This window comes from Etheostoma cragini, chromosome 12, assembly GCF_013103735.1.
Source record: "Etheostoma cragini isolate CJK2018 chromosome 12, CSU_Ecrag_1.0, whole genome shotgun sequence".
In the NCBI taxonomy this organism is placed as follows: domain Eukaryota; kingdom Metazoa; phylum Chordata; class Actinopteri; order Perciformes; family Percidae; genus Etheostoma; species Etheostoma cragini.
In genome coordinates, this window is record NC_048418.1 from 21,401,083 (window position 1) to 21,425,695 (window position 24,613).

The following is a 24,613-nucleotide window of genomic DNA, read 5'->3' on the forward strand; positions in this document are numbered from 1 at the left end:
TTATATTAACGCCTGCATGGTGGCGGTTTAATCATGCGTTCTATTTACCATAACGGACCCAGTAATAAACATGTAGCAAACGCTGTGAAAAGGGACTAGTTAAGTTTAGGCAACAAAAATACTGGGATAGTAAATCACCAAGAATGGGCTTAAAATGAGCAACGTAAAACTACTAAAACGGGGACATAATGTGACAGAAGGTCCATAAAATGGGTTTCACACGGGACACAGTCTCCTGAGTGAAAGTCCTGTGTTAGTTTGACCTGTCCACCACCCCAACATGTGTCCTTACAGAGAATGTCTCGTGATAATTACTACAGCCTCAAGTTTTTGCCGCCTAACAAGATACATAGGGTGATTCACAGCCGTTATCAGCTGTTTGCACAATGAACCCACATGGTCGTTTTCTGGGTGAGGACAGCAGTAAAAGGCTAACGTGCAAGCTAATAAGCTAGTTAACACTAAACACAAAGTACAGCCGGGGCTGATGGGAGTGGCATTAGATTTGCAGGGATATTAGAGATATTCAAACTTGTACCTGATGATAGCACTAAATAAAGAATCCGAGGATCACCAAATTCTTTAGATCCAACAACTCACCCAAAAGCAAGTGCACTTTGTGCACGTATCCCCCTTTCTGTCCCAAGTTATTGGAAAAATATATGTAAAGCAAGTAAAATGTAATTTAACAATTCCCTTTCATAAGTGAAGACTTGCCTTAAGGCAGTGGCATGAATACTAAAAACTGCATTACAACCAGAAAATATAACTATTTTTACAACCTGGCAACCTCAAAGTTGCACGTTGATGACTCAAATAAAAATATACTGAAAATGCTGAATTAATGCTGCTTTACTCATCCTCAGGGCATAATGTTTTGTCCACAGTTTTGAATCATTACTGTAATGCAATAATTAAATTAACTGTAGGTCTCAAATACCGTATTCAGGCTCAGTAGAGGACAGACAGAACAGGTGGAGACATAGGAGAAGATGACAGCTTGAGCATTTCTATCTATCTAGTTATTTCATGCAGGCTGCCTGTTCAGCGAACAGAAAAAAGTGCCTCCATCTCCACTTCCAAAGCAGGATAGGACATTACCCATAGCTTTTGAGGGCAAGGACACATGGAAAGGCATTTGGAATATTATAATATCCAAGCATGTACTGTACCTTGCAGTGTGAATGGTCTATTTTGGTGACCCACCAAATTGGAAACTTATCCTATCACTACCTGCAACTAGGTAATATGGTGTACTTTAGATCTTTAGAAGGAGCACTTTTAATGTGTGTGTAAATAAACAACATTTTAACACATGGCCTGGGAATTCTACAAGTATATGTACAACCCTAAATTGGAAATGCATAAGGGTACAATAGGAAATAAAACAGTGCTGATGAGGAAACAGCAGGTTAATACAGGATGAAGAGAGTGGAAAAAAAAGACCCACACAAAAATAAAGCGCTTTTTAAAGAGGACCATTTGTAAAACAAGGAGTTTAAAGCCAGATTATGGGGCAACAATGACACAATCCCTTATGTTCATTCCTGTAATACGCTGTGAAGAGGAGGATTTATACTTTATTGTGATGGAATGCATCCAGGCTGCCTTGTGTCTGCCTGCCTCTTTAGGAAACATTTTCCTCCTCCTGAGGCCAGGTGTAATCCCTGCACGGAGGAAACAGAGACGCCTTTAGCAAACTGCTGATCAGCCTTATAATGGTTCAAGTGTTACCAGCGATACCACCAGAGGGAACATTCCTTCAATCCAGCTGAAAGCTGTCTCCACGCTGGCTGACTTGGTTTGGGTGGCTGCTCGTTGGATTTCTCCCCGACTACTCTGCATGTCTGGTCTGAGTTGGATTGCATTGGATTGTCTTAATTGTCTCTAATGACTAAATTGTCCCAACTATTTGCTTCATTAACTCCATGTTAGCTCTATTAGGAAGGAACGGAGCCGGAGAGGAGTCGTAATTGAGAGTGTTAATGAATGCAACATGATGAGTGCCGTGCTGAAAGTAAAAGAAGTCAAGTCAATCTTTGACAGCTTGGTGGGGAATTTCATCTGGAAAGGATCTCAGATACATTTTATTTTTAGGAAAAAAAAAGCTTTTCCAGAATAAAATCATTGCCAAAACCTATCAATCTCTAACAAAATAAAGATAATATCATACTCAGTACAATCAAAGGTTAGCTCAAACTTAAGTGTCAGTATTTACCCCTAATGCAGCAGGTATCAGTTGGTCTCACCACCTTTCCCTCAGAGCTCTGACTAAAACCCTCAGACTGAGCTCTCCGTCTGCTGAAACCAGCTCCCGATTAGGGACTGATTGTCCGTATAGTGGAGCAGATACAGTGGGATTTTCTGTAGTAAAGACAGATGTTTTAGAGGAAGTAAAGGGATTGTGGCACCAAAGAGGAGCTTTGGCTTTGTCATCGCTGTTAAGATTTAGCCTCATGAACCCAATTTTAGCCTGTGAAACACAAATCTGAGCACTTTAAAAAGGCTATAAATGTATTTAAAATGTAACCATAACAAAACGGGTGTAACAAATGATCCCAATGTGAATAAACGTTCAAGGGGTTCTGAAAATGAGCTGAAGTCTCACCCCTCTTTTTGACCCCCTGGTCTACTGTCATGTGCCAGACAATCTTCTCATAAGGGGGTTGTTTGTAAAATGATGCAACACTTTACTGGACCTTTTTGTAACCAATGTAGTACGGGGGAATGAAATTGGACAACCTCAGAATTTATCTTCAAAAACAATATGTCCCATCAGTCTCAGGCAGGAATGCACAAAATGATGGACCCTGTACACAGACCTCCTCTACGGGCCCCTCCCTGCACCCAAGGCTATTCATTCCAGTGTTGGTAGTAGTACTTTGTGGGCCCCCTTCTCACATGAGTCCCCTTTTTCCCCTTCAGTCCGACACCTCTGGTCCTAGGAAACGCAGCAAAAGCCCCATGGGAGCTGTAGTGTTGTTTTATCTTTTTTTTTTAAATGTCAGTGTTAAAATGTTATTGGAATTGTGACATCAAGCTGGTCTTTGGTATACCTGATGACTATTTAGTGTAGAATTGGGTCATAAAACTCAAAAATACACTGTGCTCATGGTGAGGCTTTTCCAGCAGCACACCTGTAAATACACAGCGAACGGACTTTCTGGGATCAGTTTTCACAGATAGGGGTAGTACTCGGGTGGCTGTTGTAGTAGTTACATGCCAATTGGGAGGTTGGTGGTTCAATCCCTGGCCCTGCAGTTCCATGTTGAAGTGTCCTTTGGAAAGACACTGAACCTGAATTGTGAGTGTTCACCTGATGAGCAGGCACCTTGCACAAATTGAAGGGTTCCTGTGCTTTGAGTAGTTTTCAAGACAGAAAAGTGGTAGATAAGAACAGTACTTTTAGCTGTATTTTCATAATGAGGAAAACTAACGACAACATATGTAATCTAAATGTAAAAACAAAAAGGGCGGATCCCTCCGCCAAAAATCCCAAAATCTGAAACTCCTTTCACTCTCTAATTGACATTGACGTTTTAATAAGATAAACTTTAGCTGGCAACTTTTCATAGAAAAACAAACCGATATTTTATATGATGATCTGATTGGAAACGTGCGTTAAGTTTAATTTCTTGTATACTGCTGTGCTCTCTGACCTTTGCTGTCATCTTCGCCCAACAACTTCCTGCTGAGACACTCATTCTTTCTTTTTCGTACAAGACCAGAGCTCTATTTTCCAATTTAATATTCATAATAATTCCTTCACTCATGCAGTTTTGATAAGTTTGTGGATTTATGTGGTCAAAATGTCAATTGTTGTGTATGTTTTCGGGCAATCACAGTTCATTCCACAGCTGGGGTTAACACATGGGACTGGACCTGCATGCAGGTGAAAGCCTGTCAGCATCACTTAGGTCTTCCAGGAAAACATATGATCTCTCCTAGCTCAATCCTACAGTGTGTGAGATTTTGTTCTCTTGTTCTCTCTCTCCTTTTTGCTCTCATTCTCTGTCACTCTCTCCAGTTTTTCCAACACATAGGTGGATTAAGGCAGAGGGGCTTTTGTTTAGATAAAGCGAAGGATTAGGGAGAGATTTGCCCCCATAAAGTTGTGGGCTTAATGGGCCTTTTATCCCTGCATGTCCCTAAAGCTGTGTTGCCTCTGGATTAGGACTACACAATGGGGCCCCTTGTGCAGAGGGATCCGGGCCAGAGAGAGAGGAGAGAAGGCAAGGAAAAGAAATGAGACAGAAGGACTGAGACAAGGAAGAAAAGAGAAGAAGAAAGAGAGAAGGGGATGGATGGAGAGAAAAAAAGAGGGGGAATAATACAGCTTTGAGAGGAAACTGACAGGTTAGGAACTTTTAGTGGAGGGATTTGCAGAAGGCCATCCTGAGATCTTGTCACCAATAAAAGGGATTTCAGGAGGATTCAGAGGCGTGGGGAGGACATTAAACCGCTAGACTATCGCTGTCTTTGTACATTCATTTACCTAACAAATATATTTTTTATTTAAATAAAAAGGAAAGCAGCTCTTACTGTGGAAGGGCTGCTAATAGCGTGTGTGAGAGCTGGCTCCTGGCAAATTGCTTTGTTATTCTTGTCAAAAAAGGTCTCGCGCAAGAAGTCGATTTTAAACTACACATCAAAATGATTAATTGCCCTGGGATGAACAGATGCTGAAATACCCTTGAATGGTGCTGGTCAGGCTTGCTGGATTGCAGACCTAATGTATTCATGAAGTTGCAGAAACATCATTAAGACTATTAATTAGCTATTAGAGAGCAAAAACTCACCAGCGTTGAAGATGCTTTTGTTTTTCGTACCTCAAAAATCAAAAATACCGGCTGAGACAAGAAGAGAGCAAAAAAACACACTTTGGATGTCTGAATGAGTGATGCAGATAGGAGAGAAAATGTATTCAAAAGGCTCAAACCTTACAGGAAATCAATGAAGAAACAACAGAAATCTGTTCTAGGCCAGATGTTGTAAGAGTTTACTCACTTTATGGGTGTTAAAATCTGAACGAGGTAATAGGACGTTTGAGAAGGGGTGTAACGGTATTTTGATCAGGATCGATTCAATCCTCAACGATTCAATACTATCAATATGAAGTGAAAACATCGATATAGGCCTACATATCGGCATATTTAAGATGCGCCTTCATATGGAAATTCCCACTTTATAGTTATTGTTTTTTATAAATAGGCTAAGAGTTTGTTTTTTATTTAAATGTGTGGAAAAGCTCAGAAATAAACATGTCAAATCATATTTTAGCTGCTTAATATATATAGGCCTATAGAAATATATGTCAGATATATAGGCTATATAGGCTATAGGCCTATATATATATATATATATATATATATATATATATATATATATATATATATATAGAGAGAGAGAGAGAGAGAGAGAGAGAGTGATATATATATATATGTACATAGATAGATATAGTTTTATTGTGCAGTTTTTGTAGCCTATCAGTAAATACTGTATTGTTATCCAAAGAATCGGTAGGCCTATAATATCGTATTGTGGTAAAAACGTGTAGGCCTACATTACACCGCTACTTTTGAGCGTAAAACTCCTAATAACCCAGGTTCCTTTTTTGATTTTGGGTTGCTCGTCAACTGGAGGTCCTTGTTTATCCAGCTTGTGTTGAGCAGGGCACGGCTGGGTAGGGTGTGCTGGGGTAAAGGGAGCAGTTCTGGGGCCGTCTAAGCCCTTCAGACGCGCTGGACAGCTCCAGTCGCTCTAAGGAGCTTTGGGTGGAGAGGCGCTGAGGAGAAACTCTTTCTCGCTTTAATTGCTTTAGAGACGGTCCTCACAAAGAGACAGTGGCCAGATTTACCTCCCGTTTAAGTTCTTATTTCCATTGGTTCACAAGTTAATCCTCTTTCTTTCTCAGACTTGGGAGAAGAAAAAAAAAACCCGAGTGATAGGAGCCTACCACGGCGACAGAGAGGGGAGAGGCACACGAGCTGAAAGCGAGGAGAGGGAGAGACCATGAGGCACACAGGGGGAAAGTTCCAGGTTGTTGGACAGAAACACATTTAGAAGGAATGCCAGGGAGATGACATTTCGACTACATCGTTTAATGCAATTAATAGGCCTTAAAATAATAATAATAGCCTAATAACCTAATTAATAATAGGCCTAACGCTTTTTTAGAACGCAAAGACATTTAAAATAAGTCTACACGTTGCCTTAAACATGTAGAACCACAGTTGAAACGACACTGATTGATTCCAACGTTTATGCAATAAACACATCGAATATATAATCCGTCCTAAAGCTAGCATGACAGCGTGTAGGCTACTCACGTTGTTGGTTACGTTATTGGAGTTATCGTGTTCTCTTTCCCCCCCTCGTCTTTTAATTCCAATAGTGTTTTTTTTTTAACATTCCAAATAATGTTAAGCACACGCACACGCACACACACACACACACACACACACACACACACACACACACACACACACACACACACACACAGCATGTGGGTGCAGTTGTGTTTATTGTGCGTCAAAGCGCATGCCGCATGCACATACATATTCTCCCTATTCCATGAAAACTTTTGTCTACTGTTCAGATGTGTTTAGAGTGAGAAACATGGTCGGAGATAAAACCGCGTTATAGGCCGAGCACTTTCCCAAAGAATCTCCCAACAAAATATGCAAGCTTTACATTAAAAGGCTACTTTGCACTGCCCTTAATTCCCTACCTAAACGGTTTTTCTCCGGGAGAAGAAATCTTCTCTAAAAACCCTTCAAGAAGAGAAGGGCATTATTGCCCTAATCCTCTTACCCGCAGTCATTTTAAGACAGGGGTTTTTGGAGGCTGAGATGGCGTCTTGTCTTCCCTATCCCATCCCCAATCCTTCCAGGCCGGGAGAAAGTCTAAAGGCAGCGCCCTGGCATCTATTAGCCATCTCTCCAAAGTCTCTCTCTCTGAAGGAAAAAGCCGAAAAGCAAACAAACTAAAGGTTGGTTGTTTTTCCTAAAAAAAAAAAAAAAACTAAGAAAAAGGCAATTGGATTCATGATCCAAGTGCGTTTAAGCAGTTGGAGGATAGTAGATTGGAGAAAAAAAACGAAACAAAAGAACATTGATAGGATAGGTTCACACGTGTGTTTTGACTATCATTTATAGGCTATTACAGAAAATGACCCAGGAACATTTTACTCATTGTTACAAGTTCGAGTTTTAGAAAAATATATTATAATCTGGTTGTGTAGAATAAATTACAGCCGACATCCCCCCCCCCCACCCCAAAAAAAAATCATTCTATTCTTATGTCGATCACAAATTCATTTACACGTTTTACCAAAATGTAGCCATTAAGAGCTTAAAATATTCACATTTGGAGAATGTTTATCAATTTCAATAAATGAAAGAAAAAAAACAGAAAACATCTTGTACACAGATGCGGAAAGATTAAGTGGACATAAGGTGCTTAAATTGATCACATAAGGAAATAACTCCAGATGTCAGCGCGCCAGAGTCGGCCGCTGCACGTTCAGCTGTCTGATTGACTTGACTGGCAGCACGGAGAGCCAATAGAAAGCCGGCATGACACCCGCGAAGCTCTCCTTAAAATCCCTCCGCCCGGCTCTCGCGCACCAGCAGATGGCGGCTTCCCACCTCTGCGCGAGACACAACGAGAGAAGCAGGTGGAGCGCGAGCGGTCGGACTTGAAGTGAAGCAACAGACTGGATGACTTTTACATGGCCCCGAGTTGTTATCTCACTCTCGGACAAAAGGACGGGAAAAGTGGGCATTAGGAAAGCAACACACGGCAGCTGAAAGAGCGGAAGCTAGAAGTTGACGAGCTCGGATTCTCCGCTGTCTGTGTAAGAAGTGACTGAAAAGACAACTGTCTCTACAAGAGGTAAACACTTTTTTTTTGTTACTATCTCTTCATTCACTTAAACTTTTCTTCCCACGTTGCATTTTCTTTGTTTAAACATGCTTTAATGTTCATGTTAAGCTGGTTTCCATTTTTATCGGCCTGTAATGTAGGCTCATTTCAGCTAAATTGACTCGAAATAGCCTACGTGTTTGTTAAGTAGGCCTAGCCTAAAAATATAGCCTGCATAGGCCTAGTCTACGATAAGCCTGTATCAAATGTACATTTTTTTTCAATTTAGTGGAGACAAAAGCAGTTCCTTCAATGGAAATGTATTGTATTTAATATTATTTATTATTTTGCCACCCAAAATGTAGGCCTAACCTGCGTGACAACTAAAATTCACACCGGTCACTAACAAATAGCCTAATTAATAGCCTACAAGACAAAAAAATAAAAAGACTGACCCTTAACACGTAGGCCTACCTTCTTTTTTAAATGCACGAGCCCACAAAAATGACGTGGCTAAAACAAAAGGGACTCCTGTTCGTTCCTCCTTTGGTTACACTTTTAAAACATCGGAATTAGCCGAAAGTGAAAATAAAATTACAGAAGCACAACAAAGTAATATGAGGTTTGTCTACTGTTTTTTTCCCCTCAAAATGTTACGCGTGTGTCTAGTTTTTTTTTATACACAATATAAATTCGCAGTGACATCAGAATTCTAAAATGCTTCAACAGACAATATCCGATCCTACATTTACATTTCAATCTTGGCTTCTGCACAATAAATATTCTTCATAATAACAACTCGCTGGCCCTGTGACAGTTTACACTGTGACACAGCAAAGTGCAGACTGTCAGGTCGACCCATGCCCCTGAGGGCTGTTAGCAAATAACATTTTTCCTAATTTAGTCGGATCAAAGAATTGCACTTGTACATGCCAATTTACATAATCACGGTTTGATAATGGAAGCATTGCGCAGTGCTGCCAGGAGGGCCCATGCAGTGCCTGGAGCAGAGAGAGGGGCTTATGAATGACAATAACAGCACTGACAGGCTCACAGGGATGAGCTATTGTGCTGAATTTGATATGGGCAGGAGGATACAGGCTATAAGCAGCGATGTGGTGGTAAATATAAAAGGTAGGTAATGCTGGCAATCATGAGAAGGCATGGCTTTCAACCAAAAAGTGTAGCCTCCCTGGACACATAATGGGCCAAAAAGTCTAAAAGTCTTCAACTGATATCCTGATACTTTATTTATTTGCGGGTGATTTCATTTTGCAAAGAGTGATGGCAGACGTTTAAGTCCTTCAAACTTTAATCGGTGCTTGCAGGTGCACACAATCTTTTTATCATGGTTACAGAAAGGCCTACATGGTGCATTTTTGTCCTTAATAAGCCTGCGTTTTGGAGTGATTTAAAGCGTAATCCGATTAAATATGTATACGCCTTAATTTTCAGAAAATACAGAAAAGGGGAAAAAACGCAACTGTGGAGAACACGCACGCACATCTGCCCACACAAACGCACACGCGGGAACTCCAACCAAGAGCTAACCAGCCAGTCCACTGTACGTCCGTCCGTGTCAGCGTTGATGATGAATGGAGGGCCTCGCAGTCGGAACCTATTTGCACTTCCATTAGACGGGGAGCCAAATGGGGATCAACATGCATATTTTTACCCGCGGAGAGGCCATACATCTCAGCCAAAACGTTGCCCCGGGGCGATGGGATAAGAGGCCGCCAGAGAGGGGAAGGGGAGGGGGGCAGACGGGGAGGTAGTGGAGGGGGCATTCAACTCAAATACTTGGGGGAGTAAAGTAAATGTTTAGCGAAGCACCTTCTGTCCCGGCGAATTAAACTATTCCCCACCGCCCTCTGATCACATTCATCAGACGCCGCAGCCACTTAATAGGCTGGGAATAGGCACTGCGGGCATCACACGCACGCACGCACGCACGCACGCATACACAGACAAACACGCGCGTAGAGAAAAATGGGTAGAAAAACGACCACCCAAGCTTTTTCCGTCTCATAAAGTAGGAATAGCCTGCGTAATTGGCCGATTTGAATCCATTATTATTATTATTATTATTATTATTATTATTATTATTATTATTATTATTATTATTATTATTATTATTATTATTATTATTATTATTATTATTAATATTAATAATTCTTATTATTATTAAAAAATATCAAGTCATAATCATAAGATGTCAACCAGTGATAAGGTTACATAAACGAGTATGACTTTGGTCAAATGAACATCAATTAGGTTTCAAATTCCAACTTATATTCAACATCATTTCTGAGCATGCATGGGCAATTTAAAAGGTTCTAAAATCTGAAATACATTGGAATTACTTAGAAAATACTTGAACAGCAAATGCTGATTTGTTGTTATTCAGTTTGCTGACATTTGGCCTAAAGCATTGTGAATTAATGAAATTAAATACAACCAAAAATATAACAAACAACAAAATAAGTCAAATTATAACCAAAAGTTATAAAAGTGTCTGAAATATTAAGAAGTGGCCTATCTGTACATGAGTCTAAGAACTTAACCAGTTCCCTGCAGGAAGATGTATATCTTCCCCCCATGGTCTCCATGTGATAGTTATAATAACTGCTTGGGCCTCAGAGATATTCCCTGCTGCCAGCCTCCTCTGTGCTAATACATATCTAATCGTGTCCTGAAGCGCTTCAACTAAATCTTGGCCGGGAAGGAGAAAGACAAAATAGTTTAGAAAATTGCTGCTTTGCAATAGAAAATAGATGTTTTACTTCAAGAAATGAATCGGTTTGTATCAGTAAAGTACCCATAATAAATTGCAGGCTTTTTCTGTTAATTGTTGCAAGAATCTTTGAAAAAGTCAGTCACTAAAACTGAACAGCACTTATGAGAATAGCATTTCCGTAATCATAGCCTATTAAAAATAATCCTGCTATCCGGTTGCAGGTCCTGCCACCGAGACCCGGAACAAATCTCCTTATTTCATTTTCCAACAACACATTTCATCAGCGCCTTGATCTGTCAAAGCACTGTTTTCAATGGGGATTTGGCGTCTCCGGGATCATGGAAAACATGTGAATAAATTCATGAATAAGGCATCCGTCACGGTCCATTACGGGAATGAGTGATAATTACCCCAATTTAAAGTCTTTTGTATAATTAATGGATTGAACACAGCGATAATTGGATGTTAATGGATAACACTTTGGTCTGAGTGCACACATTAAAATCTATTGGCCCTTGGGCGTGAGGATCTGCTTTCATTTACTAATACATAATCAGAATAGGGTTTATTGCCAAGTAAATAACAATGGCAAGGAATTTGCCTTGGTGATTGGTGCATAGGCCTACATTAAAAAAACATTAATACAAAATAAACAATAAATAAGCCTACAGAAACAGATATATATATATATATATATATAAAATAACTGTATACCATAAGATAAAAAAAGAGTCTGAATGCATTGAGTGCAGAATGTGCAAAAATGTGTAATGGGCAGGTGTACAGTCCAGGATGGAGGTTAATGCAAAGTGAAGTGTCTATGGGTGGGGGGGTTAAAGGTCAAGTAGATTGTGACTAGCCTATATATGACGTTTGACTGCGTTCCTCTGATCAAAACGGAGGGTTGGTTTGATGTTCATCAACACTATAACTTTGTGTCTGTCAGCAGCCACGCTCTCTTAATGCCAATATGTCCAGGAGTGAACTCCCCTTCTTTCTTCCCTCTGTCTGATAAAGCCCAACCATCCTGTGTTCCCCTCCGCAGGTAGCAGCATCTCAGCATGCAGCACTACGGGGTGAACGGCTACTCTCTGCACGCCATGAACTCCCTCAGCGCCATGTACAACCTGCACCAGCAGGCGGCGCAACAGGCGCAGCACGCGCCCGACTACCGGCCCTCCGTGCACGCGCTCACACTGGCAGAGAGGCTAGCTGGTAATTGAGTGCACACACACACACACACGCACACACTCTCACACACACACACACACACACACACACACACACACACACACACACTCTCTCTCACTATAACTCTCACACGCGGACACACACACACACACGCGGACACACACACACACACACACACACACACACACACACACACACACACACACACACACACACACACACACACACACACACACACACACACACACACACACACTTTGTCTTGCGTCCAACCAAACAAATTAGCTTCATTTAGGTTTTATTGAAAACAGATGCCATTGTTTTGTTTTTCACTTGATGTTTTTTATGCAGTTCAGTAGCCTGTAAGAGACATATCTTTGTAACATTAGGCTAAAAATCAGTTAAAGCTATTTCGTCAGCTTTACAAAGAGCCAAAGAATGACTCAAACAATGCATGCAAATAAAGTAAGTAGACATATTAACCGCAGTGGCCAGTAAAATAAACTTGCCGTGTGTGTGTTTCCTTTCCAACGGCTGCGCATTTCAAGACATCATCCTGGAGGCTCGCTATGGCTCTCAGCACCGCAAACAGCGCCGGAGCCGCACGGCCTTCACGGCGCAGCAGCTGGAAGCACTGGAAAAGACTTTCCAAAAGACCCACTACCCGGATGTGGTGATGAGAGAGCGCCTGGCCATGTGCACCAACCTGCCCGAGGCCCGTGTGCAGGTACGGCTATGGGGGGGAAACACTAGCGACTAAAAATATATATATCCTTCTGATAGTGAGTTTAGACGGCCTTGATTAGGGTGTTTTCTTCGTATCATTGTAATTTTACCAACTTTTTGAAATAAAAAATAAAAAAATATAAATACAAATGGTTTTAACATGAATCCAACGTACTATTAGTAATTATAAATCCGCTTATTTGTGGAAAAACATTGATACTGGCCTAATAAATTATTGCAGAAAAGGCACAAATTGTTGCAGAATTTTCACCAGCATGAGATCTCACCCCCCCAATGTTGAACCAAAGTTACGCCCTCGACTGTGCCACATGTATGTTTAATATTAAAACATGCTTCATAAAATCATGCCAACAATTATTTCAACAGATTATGGTTCAAAAAGATATGTTATGTGCCCAGCTTAATATGCAAAATGTTAATGTTGTAAATGTTATGTAATAGTAAGGAGTCCCTGCTCAGTGTCAGTTTCAGTTAAGGGGTCCTTGGCCCAGTGTTTGTACAGTATCAACCTAAATTTGTGGGGGTGTACTAGCCTACCTTTTTGAGACGGCAACTTTTTTTGGTTGGATGTGAAGAAGCTTTGAAATGAATTAAAGTAATAGAAAAAGAAAATAATATGACATGTCTACTTAAACTGTCTTCTACGTTAATCAAAACACAGCTCCACGGTTTGATTTAAAAACAGTGACTGTGCATTATTATCAATACAGGAAAACAAAAGTAAACATAGTTTTAATTATAAATAACTTGCTCACACACAAATGAAGCTTTACACTTACGACTGCACAAAAGAAAATGTAGCTTATCCAACTAAAGACAATAAATGCTTAAATAAGAAATACTTTATCGATCCCCGAAGGGAAATTTGGGGATCAATCAAAATACATCCATTTTACAGCCTTCTGGACATGCTTGTTATTGCTGTCACTTATTGACTTTTTGGGCTTTTCATTTGCCATTCAGTCTTTGAGGCTGACTGAAATCAACCATTTAGTGTTAAAGTCCCTACTTCAGTTTTCATCCACCGTTGGACATCTTTTTTCGGCGTGTTCTCCGTCTAACTTCCCCTCATCTCCCCTCTGCCATCAGGTTTGGTTCAAAAACCGCAGAGCCAAGTTCCGTAAGAAGCAGCGCAGCCTCCAGAAGGAGCAGCTCCAGAAGCAGAAGGAGGCGTCCGGGGAAGGAGGGAGCGAGAAGGAGGACGCACCACCCTCCACAACCATCCTTCCTGACACCCAGCTCCCTCCTCCGTCCTCCTCCTCCTCTGCCGCCTCGTCTCTGGAGACGGAGGGTCCTGTAGTCCGTGCTGTACCGCTGGACATGGAGCTCAACGTTACGTCAGCAGAACACTCTGGCAGCGAGTCGGCGACCGAGGACAACGCCACAGATAAGGAGGACGAGAGTAAATCCCAGAGAGGGGAGATGAAGTGTGAGAGAGCAGTGACTCCTGACGACATTTCTCCCGGTTGCAAAAGACTCAGCCCCAAACCAGGTAAGAAGAGATTTGATGTTCACTCATACCGGGAGCTCAATTCAATTAATTTCATTAAGGAAATTATGGAAAATCACTGTTCGGTTGAGTGGTCTGCATTTAAAAAAAAACAACACGTTTTTAGTCATATGATTGCATATTGAGAAAGGATAGATTAAAAACACTTTAATAAGGATAAGGTTTATTTCTGTAATTAAAGATGTAAAGGACATTTTGAAACAGTGCAGTACCCCAAAAGCATTTTGTTTCCTCCTACTGCCTTTTGGACTGAAGTATTTATTTACTTAGCCTATTCTTGCTTTTTTTTAATAGTAAAGTACTTTTGTGTTGTGTGTCTTAAGTATTTTTAATTTATACTTTCGTACATTGTTCAAAATAAACCATTAATTCCATCAATTCCCTATTTTTACTTACTTCATGGCATCCCTCATCTGCAATGACTGCATGACTCAGCTGACTGACATTTTCCTCCCCCCCCCCTCTTCTCTCTGTCCAGACTCTCCCCTGGTTTCTCCGTCCGTGACCCCCCCCTCCTCCTCCAGCAGCGGCCTGGCCCCCCTCTCTCAGAGCCACTCTTACTCCTCCTCCCCTCTCAGCCTGTTTCGTCTGCAGGAGCAGTTCCGCCAGCACATGGCTGCCACCAACAACCTGGTGCACTACCCTGCCTTTGACCTCTCTGCCCCATCTTCCCTTCCTTACCTGGGGATGAATGTTAACATGCCCCCAGCGCCGCTGGGCTCTCTGCCCTGCCAGTCTTACTACCAGTCCCTGTCCCACCACGCCCAGCAGGTGTGGAACAGCCCGCTGCTGCAGGCGTCGGCTGCAGGCGGCCTCGCCAGCCACAACAGCAAGACCACCAGCATCGAGAACCTGCGTCTGAGGGCCAAGCAGCATGCTGCCTCGCTGGGACTGGACACAATGTCTAACTGAGAATCGGATCGTATGGAGGACAATGTAAGCTAGGCCTACACATTATCCCATCCCACTGCGTGTCTGTGTGACTGTGATAGTTCTTTAGGAGCCTTCTCAAGTAGATGGGCACAGGACATGCACAGATGCCCAAAAATAAAACATGCCATCATGCACTGGACCTACAGAACTCTATTTAACAGCATTTCAAGGCAGACCACCACTTCCAACTGCTGGTCTGTCATTTCTCTTGCTTCCGTTGCAGCTTAAAGTCTAAACATATAACCTCTGGAAAGAGAACCGAGAACATTGCGAGAATAATGCAACGGATCAAATGAATGTCCCGACTCAGGGGACAGAGAACGTACTCCTGACTCTTTGACGATGATGATTCCAACACATGTAGCACTGGACCTTCTTAACATCTGAAATAATTCCAAAACCTAACAATGTACACAGCTGACGATGGATGCACTCAGTTTAAAAGACAATGCAAATACTGTTTACAAGAATAATGTGAATTATGAGGCACTTTTGAAGGAATGAGGCCCGTTGGCCGGGAGGGAAAAAGGGATCGCTCGTGCAGCGAAGAGAGCATTTCTGTCACAGGACCATTAACTATTCAATTAAGCAACATGGTTATGTACATAGCATGTACTACATAACAGCGCATAAATAAATATACACTTCAAACCATGTTGTCCTCAACAGTATAATTAAAGTGACTAATTTACCAGTTTAGTGGCCGGTAATATGCCACTTTGTACAGGGGCTGGCTTGATGAAGAGAAAATGATTTCAGTGACTAAATTCTCAAAGCTTTTAATTACATTTTGCCCTGGGCTGAGGGAGCTGGGGCAAATGCAATTATGAACATGAATACCATTTAAGACCGTCTTTATGATTTCAAAAAGGTCCGTGTACTAAAAGAGTCAATTAAGGTAGCAACACGATTGGAATCACTTTACCATCGATCAACTCCCATTGAATACAAAATGATATGGTAAACCTATTTGGACGGTTTGGAAAAAGTCTTGACCCATATTTCGTCAGCAGTTATTCTCGCCTTAATATTCTCTTGAGGAAACATGTAGCTTTTCATCGAAAGTCCGACCGACTGTTAGCACTTGAGGAGAGTCACACACGTCTCTGATGTTTTCTGTTAATGTGTTCTGGAAGCTAATGTCTTCATAGGAAAGAAAATGCACATTATTTTAATATTTAAAATACAAAAGTCTATCTATTAATGTTTACTGGTAAGGTAATTGTAAAGTCCCTATTATGTTGTGTAATTGATAATGGACTCTGTCTCAGATGAAATTTCCTTTAGCTGTCAGATTGTAAGATTGTATTTGCTGAGCTCACCGGCAGCCCTCTCTACCCCTCCTCTCTTGGTTGTCTGTGTAACGCTGCTGGGTTGAATTCGTATTTTATGTTCAATTTCTTCCCGGGATTTGGCTAGAACGAAGCAATTTAACAAATATGGATTGCTAGAACTGTCACCTTCTGTTGCAATTGAGACAGGAAAGCCTGAAGTCAAAAAAAGGGAACGGATTTCAGTCAACTGCCCTGAGTCCTCTGTGTACTGCTGTCTTGACTCTATTTAAGTTCTGTTGTTGCTATTATTCTAATGCTGTCCCCCTACTGTCTCTGTCAAACTCCTTGGTCCAGTGGTAGATAGATGTATTATGGTGGAACAGAGAGTAAGCGGGGCATCAGCAGTGTTCTTTCCTTTACTCCTCCCTAACAATGTAGACTTGAAATAGTGTTGTTGTAAAATAATCGCAAATAAAAAAATTGCTTGGCGATCTTTAAACTATCTGCGCTGCATATTTACACAGTAAAATGGTTGGAATGGCCTGACCGACGAGGGTAGTGAGCCGGACAGTTAACATCTGCAATCAAAATGTCAAAAAACAGCATGAATTAAAAATACAAGGAGATATGTAAGCTTTAGGATCTTATGTTTGAGTGTGTGTGTGTGTGTGTGTGTGTGTGTGTGTGTGTGTGTGTGTGTGTGTGTGTGTGTGTGTGTGTGTGTGTGTGTCGCTAATCTACCTTCCAATGAGTATACAAAATTTAAAACCTTTTAATCAAGCATACAAACAGAACTGGTGCAACACAAACGGTTTAAAATCCTCTAGGTCACCCAGTAAGAGCATGTGTCCCATGTAGACCGAGTCCTTTGCAGCGGCCCGGGTTCGACTCCGACCTGCTGCGTGTCTCTTTCCCATCTATCAACTGTCACTCTAAAATAAAGAGGAAAAGAATGTAATATAAAAAAATAACAATTCCTACTTTGGCCAGAGTAAAATATAAACGTAAAAGCAAGAAAAGCATAATGCAGGTTATATATTTAAGGCTTAAAAATTAGAGTAAATTAGTTAGAAGATGAAATTGAGGGAACAATTATAATAAAAAAAAAAAAAAAAAAAAAAAGAGACATGAAATTTATCAGAATTTGCATGGACACACAGAGTTTTGAAGCAAAAGAGACAAAAAAAAATGTAATCTGAAAAAATAAAAAAGGCTGCATGGAAACATAAGCCATCCCCAATGAATAAGCAGGCCATTATCCTGAAGAATGACGGCCCGGGGCGGTGATTATGCTGCTATTATATCTTTAACAGCATGGTTTGTCAAAACGCACAGACCCCCAGCCCCAACCCTGCTCTCTCTCTCACACACACACACACACACACACACACACACACACACACACAAAGAATTGTGCCCTTGTTCTTCCCATACTAAACTTTACGAGGCTATGTGGCATTGCTCTGCTGTTAATTGAATCAGCCTTTAACACCATTTATACGTCCCCTTCAGTGTGTGTAAATAACAAATGCACCTCGGCTGATGCACTGAGCGATATCCCTGGCCGTTATGAATGACCGCTTTCCAGCCATTGGCTAGGAGGGGATAATGATCTCAGCAGATTAGCAGCGTTAATGTGGGTGTAACACCTCACCTTAACCTTGTTGTATTTTTATTACACCACACACACGTTGTGTGTCCTCATCGCCGGACTGATCAGATTGTGGTGTGGATAAACAGCAGGAGTCAACGTCCTTGTTATCCAGAGAAACTGTCCAGGTACACGGCGGCAGGATTTCCTCCCATGGGGCTCTGAACATAACACAATACTCTTGTCACACACAGTCACAGTCTCTCACACACACACACACACACACACCCTGGGGGTTGAACAGGGATTGCTAAATTGTACTGCTGCAGGGTCAAGAGTGTTGAGCCCTTGATGCTGGATCAGGTGCTTCCGTCTCTAACACTCAGGGCTGTATATTCACCACCACACACACACGTATCTCCATCTACTTTCCTTTAAGCAAGTGTCGATGTGTGTGTCTGTTGGTGTGAAGTTTGAAGAAAATGTACCCAGTTGCCAGCAGTATAGTAATAGTTGCATTGTGTCAGACATTTCCACTTTAAGATTTTGGTTGTACTAAGAAAGGTTAGAATAATTTTGAATTTCAGTAAGTTTTTTTATTTCATTTCATTTAAGACTTTTTAATTTCATTTCAGTTATGATTTCAGTTTTTTCAGGAAGGTTTAATTTGTTATATATTTAGTTTTTCTTTTTTGTTTATTGGGATCATATTTTGATTAGTTAGTCTTTTTAAGGTCTGTGTCTGAAATGTTACACCGCGACTGCAAATACGTAACATGAACTTCCTTTACCACATCTCTCTCCTCTTCTCTAGTTCTTCTCTCTCATCTTTTTCCTTCTTTCTCTCCCTCTCTCCCTATAAACACGTGATCATTTGCTGGCACACACACACACACACACACACACACACACAAATCACAGTGTACCATTCAATCAGTGCTTTTTCCCCTCCCTCCACTCCATGGTTCTCTTAAAGGTTTTAACCATGGTGAGAATGAAAAGTGCCAGCGTTAGAAACCTCGGGCCCATTGAGGAGGTGACAGGGTCTGCCAGAATATGATCCTAATCCTGTTTCCAGCATTCTTTTAGCTCACTGGCATTGCCATTTCGCCGCATATTCTCTGAGCTGTCAGGCCCAGGGAAATCCCACTAATAGCCCATTGGCCAGATACACATCAAAGCCCTCCTGGAAAACCACCAGCAGGAACTTAACAGAGAGGGGAAGCTCACAGATGCACATACACACACATGCAAGAAAAAGCTGGCCTGTAAACATAATGCTCAAATAAATTCAACTCATGCATAGTGCCAGAGGGTGAAATGTCTCTAAAGAAATGTAACATGACAACAATACTTGGCCTTTTTAAAAAAGAATTCTTATGTTTAATAATGAATGGGCAGAGCGGTTACAGATCTATAATAGAGGGATATAGAGATGGAATGATAAGAGGCAGACAACAGGTGGCTAAACTGTGTATCCTGGACCACCCTCCTTTAGTTCCACTTCATCTTCCATTTTCTTCTTGTCCTTTTTTTCTTAAACACTGACTGCCATCTCACCCCTCCCCGGGTAATCTTCTTAGAGAGAAGAACCCCCCCCCCCCCCATTCCCATTCTCTCTCTTCTTAATCGGGCTGCAGCCTAAACCTACGGTTGCACTTCCCAACGTGGGCCTCACTGAACCAAACGCCAGTGCTCTCAGCCACTTCTTGGAGGACTGTGTCTATCGCAGGGAGCTTAGATCACATACTGAGTTCATGGCTTGTGTACAAAGCTTGTTTGAAGCACCTTAAAGCACAGTCTGCAGTTCTTAAGGGAAAAATGGCGGCAACTAAAAGTGTGTAAAAATCTCATGTGACATCCGCAAATGTGACATAAAAGAAAGACTCTGCTAAGTGGGATGTACTAGATCTTTTCATGCCAGTTCCAACAGATTGTACTCTACAACACACAATAGTAGGTAATAGATGTTATTACATCCCCATGTCAATTTATATTGTGATGCAACAAATTTACTGGAAAATTGATCTAGAAACTCATTTGAAAACAATGACCAGACTGTAATAAGTTATTCAGCAAATGAAATACTTCCCAAAACAGTGCTTGTGGATCGATTAGCAACTGAAAGTGAGTTAAAAAAAAAAGAAAAAGATTGTTACCTCTGTATTAAAGGTAGAGACAAAATCTTGGACAGTTGACATACTATCTAATGTAAAGCCCAGCCCAACCATATTATGAAAACAAGTATCTCTGAAAAGTAGAAATGTCTGTAAATGTATTTGGGGGTGTCACTGTCGTGGTCGTAGATCTATTGTTGGAGTGCAATTTCCTGAAAAAAACAGTCATTTATTGTGAATTATGGAATAAAAAAAGAAAATTGAGACAAAAGACCCTTTCACAGACAGACAACTGGATTCCTATAAAATGATAGATTCAAAAATAAATAAGAACAGCTGTAAAAAAAATTAAAAAACAGCATTTTGTACCCGCCCTGTGGCTGAGAGCAGACGCATCCTGCAGGGCTCAGTCTACACACTGAGTCTGCAACAAAGACCCCCCAGCGGGGAAATCCTCTATGCCTCCGCCACCTGGGACACACATCTGATCTCCATCTCTGGGCTGGAAAACACCACAGCAGGAACAACAGCGTCTGCTTTACATACACAAACTACAACTTAAGGCTGAATTATGGGTGTACGTGGGCTCTACGTGAAAACTGGAACCGGACAGGCTGAACACCATCGGGTCTGAAGCAGTGACCAGTCTCTACGGGGATATTAACAAACTATTAACAATTACTCACTGACTACGTTTACATGCACATAATATTCCGTTTTTTTGCCCCACTTCCAAAAAAAAAACGATATTCTGACTACACTTGGCTAATGAAAGCCATGTAGCCGTGGAAAACAGGTTTTTAAAAACATGGTTTAACAAAAAAACAAAAACACACACACATTACTTTTGTTGTACCGCACATTGCTGCAGCTCTTCTTCTCACCCTGTGTTGAGCTCTCTGTTTTAGTTAGAGAGTGAGACATCTCACTTCTATCCCATCTTGGTTGGGACAGGCACATGCGCAGTAGCTAGGTAAGGACTACTAGCCAGTCAGAAGCAGACTATGAGGGCGTGCCCCGCTAGCAGCTAGACGAGCATTATAACATGCGTTACAAAAGAGACGCAAGTTTGTCTCTGAAGTGAAGGCTGGACTACAATAGAGCTGTTTGTGAACAGTGTTTTCTGTTGGAGTTTTCTGTTTCTCTTTAACACATGGCGGCCATTTTTAATGTGTACAAGATCATTCACAAGTAGTAGCTTGAGATGGTGAGAACATAACACTATTACAGTGTTTTGCATGTTTATTGGCAAAGAAATGCAACATTTAAATTGTATTTGAAAAGGCAACAGAAGAATGGTTGGGTAGTTAAATCCGTAATATTCATCTTTCTAATACACAGCATGCGTCTCCCTAACACAGGGCTTTACACACAGGGACACAAATGCACAGCGCTCCATTGGCTAATTCAATAATAAAGGCTGACAGCCGGTCGAGTCTATAGACAGGCAGAATAGAGAGTAACTCATCTCTAACAGTCTGCCGTCTCCTGAGTGTTAAAACATGTAAATTTATGGAAGAGCCCATAGGAAACACATATTTACAATACGTTTAGGTAATCACAAGATGTGCGAGGAGGCATTCGAGGCCCTGGAGACGAAAGCAGTCAATACAAAAATAGTTTTTATGTGTCATTAATTCCCTCTGCATTCCCAGATCCATCCCCTTTTTACCGCAGTAATACAGTAATCACTCACAATCCTACAGAAAATTATCTGCACTCATCTGTGGAATAAAAAAGGCGGAGGGGCCAAAACAGGGCGAGACGTCCCATTTTAGCTCTCTGCTGCCTCTTTAATGTTCATCTGGGAGCCGCATGGCTGCCGTCCATCCCTGCGTGGGGATGGGAGTCGGCTCCTGCACTTGGAGCAGCTTAATGACGGTGGGATGCGGATGGTGGACTCGTTAGATACACACACACACACCTTTTTCACGCTACATTGCCTGGACAGGACAACATAAAGGGTCATCGGCGGCGTGATGGAAAAAGAGGCACCTCTCCGCTCACATTAGGCAGTGATAGGGGGAAACATTTCACCGCTAGCTGATGTCAATGCAAAACAGAGTCAATCCAGATATAATAATGAAAGTTGCACAGATTCAGATGTGAGAATGCCAAATGGTCAAATAAGTCATTACCTGCCTGTTCATTATGCCCTGCTTCCACATAGCCGCATTATTAGGCAAAGCCATCAAACCTGATGAATAACTATAGAACAAGCCAAACCCATTTTCATTGGAGAGTTAAAGAGAGCAGGTTATTCTGAGGGAATTGTGTGCTTCAGTAATGTGATCTCATATCCATACTGGAGCTCCTGTCAACTTAAAAACCTTTGCAGACATGCCCTTAGTGTCCACAGAATGTACAGGATACCTGTGATCTTTAGCTACTGTTGCCACCTGCTGGGCCAAAATAAAACAACATTCAAAAAGACACACTGCAAAGCTGGTTTAGTCCAAAAGAAATGTTGAACCAAGAATCCCCTAAATTAAATATGGCATTCCTGTAGGTTGTCCAAAAGTCGTGCAGTTCAATGCCGTCCACAGAGCTGCGTGACGATCACCACATCACAGCAATATCGCAGTGAAAGGCTTTTTGGTTTTCTTTCATTTGTTTTTGCTGGTGAAAGTTACAAGAGTGCGTATGTTATGTGATGTGACATTTAGGGAACACATTAATCATTGTTAAGTTATCATCACTGGCTTTCTTCTATCCTATTATTCAAGAGATTATGGAGATCAAAAAAGAAAACTTGAGCTGGTCGTCACTTCCGCTTTGCACACACTTTGAAAGTCCATTACTTACTGTATATGGGGGATTTTTATGAATAATTTCTAGGAAGGGAGGGACTTAGCCAGACATTTCTCTGTTCTCAGCTGAAATGGATGGCATTTTGCTGCAGTGTCAACAGATCAAAAGGTAAGGAGAGAAAGCAGCACAACCGTAACTGACAGCAAAACCCAGTAAAAACTCTCACACTGACCAAAAAAGGAAACACAACATACGTCCTTTGGTTTTATTAGAGTTTATTCTGTTACTCTACAGCAGGGGTCTGCAACGTTTTTTAGCTAAAGAACGAGAAAGAGAGACAATGTAGGGGCCCCTACTACATATCATGTATACAATGTATGGGGTATGGGACTTGCGGTTAACCGGCATACCGTGATGATATGTCCCCAATAACGTCACGGTCCAGGTCCTTTAACTGGATTCTTTGTTTTCTCTGTTACGTTTCACCAACGGTAGTCCAGTGATTCAGCACTCCACTCCACCACCACGATTAAAAGTTCTCCTTCAGCTGTGGTCCAACAGCTACGCTTTCTACATAACATGAGTCGGGAGGATCGTCTCATAAGTCCATAAAAGCTGCAACACAGTCATTCAAATTTTCCCGAGCTTCAGCATCAGTCCGCTGCCTATGTCAGCCGCCTTAGCTTGCACATGTAGATGGGGCCAAAGTTGGCGGCTAAGTGTGGGATGACCATCTCACCCAGGGGGAGGTCGAGCGCAAAGTGAAAGGTGTTCCTAAACATGTGTGTGAGGGGTCGCAGATCAACAACCTGAATGTAGAAAAACAAAATTGACAATTTATTTGTTGTAATTTGGTTCCCGTTTTCATAATCAGGAAGGCCTGACAATCCAGAGGTTAGGACCCTAACAACCCTAACGATAGCTCATCTTCAGCTATTGTTGAGCTGTATCATTAGCCCTTTTCCAAATCACAGTCTGTGCCTCTCCGAGTCCTCTCCTCAATTCCGTTCCTTGCGTCTTAGTCCCGCCAACAAGAGATACGAGCCGAGGAGTCGAGAGGAGTCGAGGCAGCAAGCATTACGCCGTTGCCTTGACGAACGCCGTGCTCGAGCTATGTTGCGCGTTACTAGTTGCACGGTGTTCATCGTTTGACTGGTCGTGACTGTTTTTCCAAGATGGCGCCTGCCTGTATATGCAAAACGGGCTTTATAAAAATCGTTTAATAAAAATCTTTTTAATAAACTGTCTGTACACTTAAACGTACGGATTTGCATTGCAGCACTCATTTTAAAGAGACTTCAATTAAATAGAACGTGCAGCAGGACAGCATCAGCTGTTCCATGTTAGTCATACGCTGTATTTTATCATCTCTGTCACATTTGCAACATGTTCATGACAACTTCTATATTTACTACTAGTTTAATGTGTATCCTTGATTATAGCTCGTCCAAGGAGCCTCCTCAATCTTCACTCTTTGATGTGCATTTTGGGAATTGGGATGTCCTTCAACACGGCGCGGGCCAAAAGCTAAAGGATCGAGGAGGTACAAATTTGGGAATTGGGAAAGGCCCGTTGAATCTCTAGTATACAGTTTTTCTCTGTGTGTGTGTGTGTGTGCGTGTGTGCGTGTGTATGTGTCTCTGTCTGGGTGTGTGTGTCTCTGTCTGTCTGTCTGTGTGTGTCTCTGTGTGTGTGTGTGTGTGTCTCTCTGTCTGTGTGTGTGTGTGTCTCTGTCTGTGTGTGTCTTGGCCCGTGTATGTGTGTCTCTGTCTGTCTGTCCGTGTGTCTCTGTTTGTGTGTGTGTGTGTGTGTGTGTGTGTGTCTCTGTCTGTGTGTGTCTTGGCCCGTGTATGTGTGTCTCTGTCTGTCTGTCTGTGTGTGTGTGTGTGTGTGTGT

General features: G+C 41.7%; 2 protein-coding genes across 2 annotated transcripts in view; one reads left to right on the forward strand and one right to left on the reverse strand.

Annotated features, from left to right (window-relative positions):
- Positions 1–7,643: 7,643 nt before the first annotated feature.
- On the forward strand, positions 7,644–16,746 carry dmbx1a (diencephalon/mesencephalon homeobox 1a). Its single transcript, XM_034887584.1, has 5 exons — positions 7,644–7,896; positions 11,649–11,818; positions 12,343–12,521; positions 13,631–14,033; positions 14,530–16,746. The coding sequence occupies exons 2-5, from the start codon at positions 11,665–11,667 to the stop codon at positions 14,961–14,963; spliced, it is 1,170 nt and encodes a 389-aa protein (XP_034743475.1). The 5' UTR covers positions 7,644–7,896; positions 11,649–11,664; the 3' UTR covers positions 14,964–16,746.
- A 6,356-nt stretch (positions 16,747–23,102) lies between these two features.
- The window catches only part of nsun4 (NOP2/Sun RNA methyltransferase 4), a 7,354-nt gene continuing 5,843 nt past the window's right edge, over positions 23,103–24,613 (reverse strand). The window contains exon 8 of the mRNA XM_034887572.1: positions 23,103–23,526. Coding sequence (XP_034743463.1) covers positions 23,383–23,526 — 144 coding nt within the window. The 3' untranslated portion in view covers positions 23,103–23,382. The remainder of the gene's footprint in view (positions 23,527–24,613) is intronic.